The sequence below is a fragment of the Otolemur garnettii genome, unplaced genomic scaffold (genome assembly GCF_000181295.1).
Source record: "Otolemur garnettii isolate 467f Iridium unplaced genomic scaffold, OtoGar3 scaffold00038, whole genome shotgun sequence".
NCBI lineage: Eukaryota > Metazoa > Chordata > Mammalia > Primates > Galagidae > Otolemur > Otolemur garnettii.
The window spans coordinates 1,335,701-1,342,705 of record NW_003852433.1 but is presented as its reverse complement, the minus strand read 5'-3'; the positions used below and the strand labels follow the sequence as shown (position 1 = coordinate 1,342,705).

The following is a 7,005-nucleotide window of genomic DNA, read 5'->3' as shown; positions in this document are numbered from 1 at the left end:
GGTCCAAACTCGAGTTTGCCAAATAAAGCTTGCCTCTTGCTTTTACATCGGAGTGTATCTCGGTTCGTCCCTTCGTGGGCTCAGGGACTCAGGGGAATTCTGGGTACAACAGAGTGCTGTGGCATCACAGCTCACAGAAATCTTAATACAGAAATCACCTGGGCTCAAGTGATTCTCCTGCCTCAGCCTGCCAATTAGCTGGGACTACAGATGACTGCAGGGAGGGGGTCTCACTCTTGCTCAGGCAATCTATGTGCCTCAGCCTCTCAGAGTGCCAGGATTACAGGTGTGAGCTGCCGCACCCAGCCTTAGGTATTTAATTTTGTGGGACTTTGGTGGGTTCATTCACATTTCCCACAACTGCAATTTTCTTTTATGTTGAAACATTCATTATAGAAATTGTAGGTGACCCCCCACTACCACCCCTTCCCTGACATCCTCTTTCTCTGCTAACACTTAATATCTTTTACTGTGCAACTGATGATTCAAGTTGCGTGGAGCAGGTAGGTCTACCAAAGTATCTCCAAGGATTCCCAACCAGAGGGTCGAGGATGACAGAGTCATTTAGGTGATAAGGAGGGTGTCCAACCTTTTTTGTTTTTTCTCTGCGGTATATTTTAAGAAGAAGAGTTGTCTTGGGCCACACACTAAATACACAAATACTAATGAAAGCTGACTAGAAAATAAAAAAAAAAAAAAAAAAGAAAGAGAACGAGATCCGTGCATAATTCTTGTGATATCTAGTACTACAGATAAAAAAAAGGTCCTCACAAAATCAGCAGGCCACAGATTGGACACCCTGATAGAGGGGAAGCCAGGGGATGAGGTCACTTCCAAATTTAGTTCCTCCCTCTCCAGTAAAGTATCACTGTAAAAACCAGAAAGACTTCCTTTGTATACCCTTTTTCAAGACACTAAACTCTGCTCTTGCCATATGATTGGGTCACGCTCTTGGAGAGAACAGAAACAGCAGGCAGAAGGGATCAGGAGAGCAAGAAAATGCACTCTGATGGAAAGGCATTCTGTAAAGGTTTAGAGCTGGGGCTCCCAGGGCCAATTTAGGCTTATTTTACTTAGCACCTACAGGTCTTTTAAGATCTGAATTGAATTTTTCTTTTTCTTCTTCTTTTGTTTTTAACTCAGGCTACATATCTCCCATTCTCCACAGTCCACACCACTCCCTATTGTCTCTCACTCACCTTGTTTCTCTCCTTTACATTATCTGCCAGGCTTCTTCTAAAGCCACTTGAGTCTGAGATCCCACTGAGGGCTACAAAATGACATTTTTGAACAAGACCAATGAATTGGAAGGGCAGGGGATAGACCACTATATTCACATGAAAGATACCTCTGGGAGGGATCCACCCAGTGACCTAGCGAGAGGAAATAGGATGACTCTTACTTTTCTCACAGAATGGGGGGTCACTGCTCCAGCTGAGGTCCCACTGGCAGGTGAGGGTGTCACTCCCCACGATGTCATAGCCGGGGTCACACTGGTAGGTGATTCTGGCTCCCCTCACAAGCTCCATGTGAGATGTGGTTTTCCAACCATTCTGGATCTCCGGCAAATCTGAGCAGGAGTCATTCCTTGACACCTCTTTAAAACAAAAACATCAACCTTAGATGGGGAGATGGCCTTTTTTTGGGGGGGGGAGGGGGCTATCCCTTTATAAATAAAAGCAAGTAGAGAAAATACAAGAAAAGGCTTCAGAAATCAGTAACACACTTCAGAAATTCCTTAAATGGCAAGGACTCTTCCATAGCAAGGTTTTACAGTTACCTCTCTCAATGGGCCACTGAACTTAGTGAACATTCTCTCAGTGTAAAAAACCCCCCAGTTTAGGACTGAGAGTCAGGCAGAGTCCTTGCTTTGCCGCTTATTAGCAGCATAATCAGGAAACAGTGACTTCTTGTTCCTGTGACACAGTTTCCTCACCCATCATGAGGGAATTATTCACAACCATATCTGTATATATTGCTAACTCACCAAACCCATGGGAACAGGTTCCCCCACTGACTCTCATCCCCTGAAATTCACATTATTGCAAAAGTGACCCTGTGCCACCACACACTTTGAGGCTCCCAGCTTGCTCTCTCTTGGATCACTTACTCTGGGGGAAGCAGCTGCCATGTTGTAAGGAAGCTCAAGGAGCCCCCTGGAGAGCTCCAGGTAGAGAGAAACTGAGACTGCCTGTCAACAGTTGGCATTGATTTGCTAGCCACTTGTGTGAGCCATTTGGAAGTGGATCACTCAGAGCCTGTCCAGCCAGCAGATGATGGCAGCCCTGGCTGACATCTTGACACAAGCTCATGACGGGCCCCAGGACAGACCCATTCTGCTAATGCTGCTCCTAAATTCCTGACTCACAAAAACTGTGAGATATGAAATGCTTGTAGCTGATTTGGGGTGTACTATGTTACACAGCAATAGATTATTATATTACACAGCAGTAGATAATGCATTCAGCGCCATCCTAAGACTGTCTGTAAATCCATGAGTTTGGTGAGTTAGTAATACATACATTTGAAATACACATTCAGATAAATAATGGACTATTAAAACATAAAATATTGCTGGTCTATTCTTCACACAAAATTGCTTATTATCAATGAACATTTAGCATACTCCAGAAAGTGCTACCCAGGGTCTTTCTCTGGAATAATTGTTTCCCTCCTACAAACTCTTGTTACTAAGGTAGCAATCCAAAGCCCGCTATTATTATTCTTGCTTCAAAGTGCCCACTGCACAGATTTGGAGAAGAGAGCTAATTATGTTGTATAATTAATTTGCAGTTCTTATGTGCTTCTGGGGAAAGCAAAGCACCTCCATTGTCTGCAGGAAAATCATTTTGAGAAGCGAGCAATGGCTTTTCCCGGGATTTCATCATGATTTTATTTGGGGAAAGGAGTTCTCATGGGTGTCTGCAAGAAGAAGGGGCAGGGAAATGGCTTCTAGAATTGTTTGGTGGGGAACAGGAGCCTCTATTTTTAGGCCTTTGAAAAAAATCAGCCAAGTTCTGGATTTGGGACACAGCTGCAAAGGCACAAAGTATGGATGAAAGGGGGGCATGGGAGCAGACACTGGGGATGTGGTCTGCTTGTGCCAAATGCTTTGAGACTGAGAACGGTTTGCTTGTCTGACTTTTCAGTATGAGCCACCATTGCCGTGCACTCCCACGGGGCCTCCTGTCTCTGTGGTGCTGACACATCTGTAATTACTCAGTTGCTGCTCCCATGCAGCAGAGCCGGGGCTTAACGCTTGTCCTCACTGTTCACCAGCTGGGTGGCCTTGGCTAAGTCACTTAACCTTCTGTTCCTTCACTTCCCAGGCTGCACCCCGACACACTGATTCAGGAAATTTGCATTTTTACAAAGCACCCTAATTGGAGGTTCTGGAATTATCTGTCTCCATGGGCCTTTGCTAACTTTGCTAAGAATGAGAAAACTGTTCAAGGAGTCGGAGAACTTCTGTTCTACTCCTCTTTCTTGCTTAAGGATACAATGTGACTCCAGTCAGGTCAATTAACTGCTCTAAGCCTTATTGTCCTCATCTGTGGAGTGGGATCACGAATCCTTCTATCCCATAGGCCAGTGTGAAAGTGGGATATGGCAGTGTTGTGTGAACACTGAGATGAGTGATATGGATTCACTGATTTGTTTCACTAAGGTTTTGACACTAGGAATACAGGGATCTGAAGTCAAGATTTCAGTCTCTTAGCCAAGATTAGCACCACAGTCCAAAGTTTGGCAAAAGTAAATGCCCGAATGCACTGAGTACCAACCACCATCTACCAGTTTCATGCCCATGACAGACATCACTAATCAATCACAGCCTTCTCTTTCTTTGATTCCAACTGAAACTTCCCAGTCCTCAGTACAGCACTCTGGGAAGTGTGCTAGGATTTATTATCCTAGGATTAGAGGAATAAACACATAACAAGTGACTAATACCTCTTCAAAAAGCATTGCTTACCCCTCTGTTTTTTAATAGCTTCCCTCCCATGCACATGGCCATGTGACCAGACACTGGGCAAAGGGCAGGAAGCAGTGCGGAGAATGGCTCTTTGCTTCTCTTTGTGCAAAGGAGAATTCCAGGAGGTCAGAACCACATAGGGCACACAGTCTTCCCATGGAAGGTTCTGACTTCAAGATGAGGAGATAATTCTTGGTCACCTTCCTGAGCTGGATCTAGGTCTCTATATCAGTCTAGAATTCTCTAGATGACCACAGAAACCCCTGACCCTACCATCGGATTCCTCCACTGAGTGGGAGTTGCATCTGATGTTGTCTATTAATGGGACTGTCTTTCTTAGTCTCACTGGTTAGGCTCAAGGGCAGGGAGGGTATTCTAGTCATTTCTGATTCTGGTGCCTAGTGCATAGCCTCGCATATAGGAGGGGCCTCAAGAGTTTTATGAACCACATTCTCTGGAATATAGAGACAATGCATTTAAAGATGAAATTAAATTATGCATGTGGAAGTGTTTGCCAACTGTAGCTTGTCACACAAATCCAAGTTTCAAGTTCAATCAATGAGAACACTTCCTCTTCAAGATGTTGCAGAACTGAGCATTGGCCAGACTTTCTGGTTAACCTTGATCAGCTTTGGTTGGACAGAGTCAGATTTTTGCCATTGGGCTGAAATGCAGTTTTGGAAGACTGACCTGGGTCCCAGTGGAGACAAATGAGCAAAATGATGACCTCAGCTTTCAGCTGGGAGGGAGGGGAAATCCAAGGAGAGAGGTTCAAGCCAGGGCACCAGAAACTCTCCTCCGAAAGGCAACCAACTCTGGGGGGTACCTCACCTGCACAGCCAATAGGAGTCATCCCAGGCAATGCCCAGTAAAAAATGGAGAACCTAAAGAGTAGTAGCAATAACATTCTGAAAATATTTAGCAGCACAATCAAAGGTAAAAAGGCCCCTGAGAAACATAAAAAAGAAGATCAATACTTGGGTTAGCCTCTCTGAGAGGTGGACACGCAGCAGGCAGGGATGAAAAATGTCCACCAGCTGGAAAGGAAAAAATGGAAGGGAGGTATTTTAGCATCCACAGGCTTGCTGAGACAGCCAATGGTCTGGGGGAGTGGGGCTTGTATTTTAGACCCGGGTTGGGGGGCAGAGAGAGGACAATTTATAGTAGATAGAGATGGGCAATTCTTCAAGCTAAGGGGAAGAAAGAAGCAAAGACACGGAGTCTCGCTGCAGCCAGAGGGTCTTTGGAGGTGATGGTGGTGGCGGAGGGCTTGGTAGGATGAGTCCTCTGTGTCACCGCTCCATCCTGGAAGTCGAGATGCCAGCCTTGTTTCCGGGAAGTGTAAGCACATCCCGGAACTGCTGATTGAATCCTGCCTATCAAATTCCTGAGATTACCCCTGGCTCCGTTTCTCCCAGCTTCTCTGCTGCTGCCAAGAATCTTGGGGGTGGAGATACATTTGCGTTCGTAAATGAGGAAGCGCAGGTGTGGGCGCGCTCTGCCCCTGATGAGCACCCCTCATCCTTGCTGGTACAGAGCTGCTTCTGCTGTGACATGACAGGGCTGCACTGGAGTCTGAGTTTGTGAGGTCCCAGTCTTCTGCCTGTCAGGGAAGTTGGCAGCTTGGATGAGGGTGGTGTGGCCACTAATGAATGAAGGAGAGTTACAGGCAGGGAAAGAGAAGGGAAGGATGAGAGTGGATGAAGCCACCAAGAGTGGGTATCACAGTGTGTGAACTTAGCTCTGGATATAATAGCAGGTTTTGTTTGGTTTTAACGTGAGCAGGAGAGAAAGGCTTGGCAGCCATATTAAGGATCAAAAAAGGTATTTCTCGCATCTGTGGACCCTAAAGTACATGAAGTGGGGGCTGTGATTTGTTGATGGGGCTTCAGGAAAAGAGGAGTCTTCAGAGGAGAACCAAGCTTCTGTTCAGGCAAGAAGGTAAAGGTAATGCTTTGGGAAGCCGCACATGATGGGAGAGTGTGTTGATGAGGACGTGAATCTCAGCTCATTTCAAATGACGCATGGTGAACCTTCAAGTTAGGAGGCCTCATCTGCTAAATCCTGATTTCATCCTCGTGGAGTAGGTCTTACTATTCCCATTTTACAGATGGCACAAAAAAGGCACAGAGACATTCCCTGACTGACCCAGGGTCACACAGCCCTTGGTGACAGTGCTGGGACTCAAGCCCTGGTCCTTCTAACTAGTCACTAGTACTGAGGGTGAGAGACCCTGACTTGTATAAATGTACTTTGTAAAGAATGTGCCACAGACTACTAAACTCAACTCCCTTAGTGGTCCTGGAATTTGCCAGAAGTCCCCTAAGCTAAGAACCAGACAGTAGGTGCTGAATGTTCCCACTTTCTAAAGAGAGATACTTAAAACTACATATATTAACTGCACGGAAAAGTTAAGAGACCACTGTAGCACAAAACTGTCCAACAGACGTATCCGGAGGGAATCATCTTAACCTGCATCTAAGCAGGAAAAAGAACATTTACCAGGTGAGATACTTACCAATGTAGTTCATGATGAATCCCTGGCCCTTTCCGAAGATGAGGCCAGCAGGGTCCGAGTGGAACTGGATGGTTAGGTCTGGCGTGGAGGAGTACAACTTCTGGGGGCCACTGTTCCCAAGGTACTGCCCCAAGATGTGGGGCATGACCTCATCGCCATCGTAGATGGTTAAGATGTCACTGTTGCTCAGGTTCAAGCTTGAAGGGCAGGGAGAGGTACAGGAGTCACATGAAACAAAATACGGACATTCAACAAGCCTTTGATTACTTTTTTCAGACAACACATAATTTCTCTCTTTCTTTTTGAGACAGTCTCACTTTGTCACCCTCAGTACAGTGCCATGGCATCATAGCTCACAGCAACCACAAACTCTTAGGCTCGAGTGATCCTCCCACGTAGCTTCAGCCTCCCAAGTAGCGGGGACTGCAGGTGCCCTCCCTCGCAACACTAGACTATTTTGCTCTGGCTGGTCTCAAACTCCTGAGGTCAGGCAGTACCTCTGCCTCAGCCTAGG

The 7,005-nt window shown here is 46.1% G+C and overlaps 1 protein-coding gene across 1 annotated transcript in view; it reads right to left on the bottom strand.

Annotated features, from left to right (window-relative positions):
- SEZ6L (seizure related 6 homolog like) overlaps positions 1-7,005 on the bottom strand; it is a 76,585-nt gene that overhangs the window by 25,990 nt on the left and 43,590 nt on the right. The window contains exons 9-10 of the mRNA XM_003789969.2: positions 6,492-6,688; positions 1,403-1,597 (exon numbers count right to left, since the gene is read on the bottom strand). Coding sequence (XP_003790017.1) covers positions 1,403-1,597; positions 6,492-6,688 — 392 coding nt within the window. The remainder of the gene's footprint in view (positions 1-1,402; positions 1,598-6,491; positions 6,689-7,005) is intronic.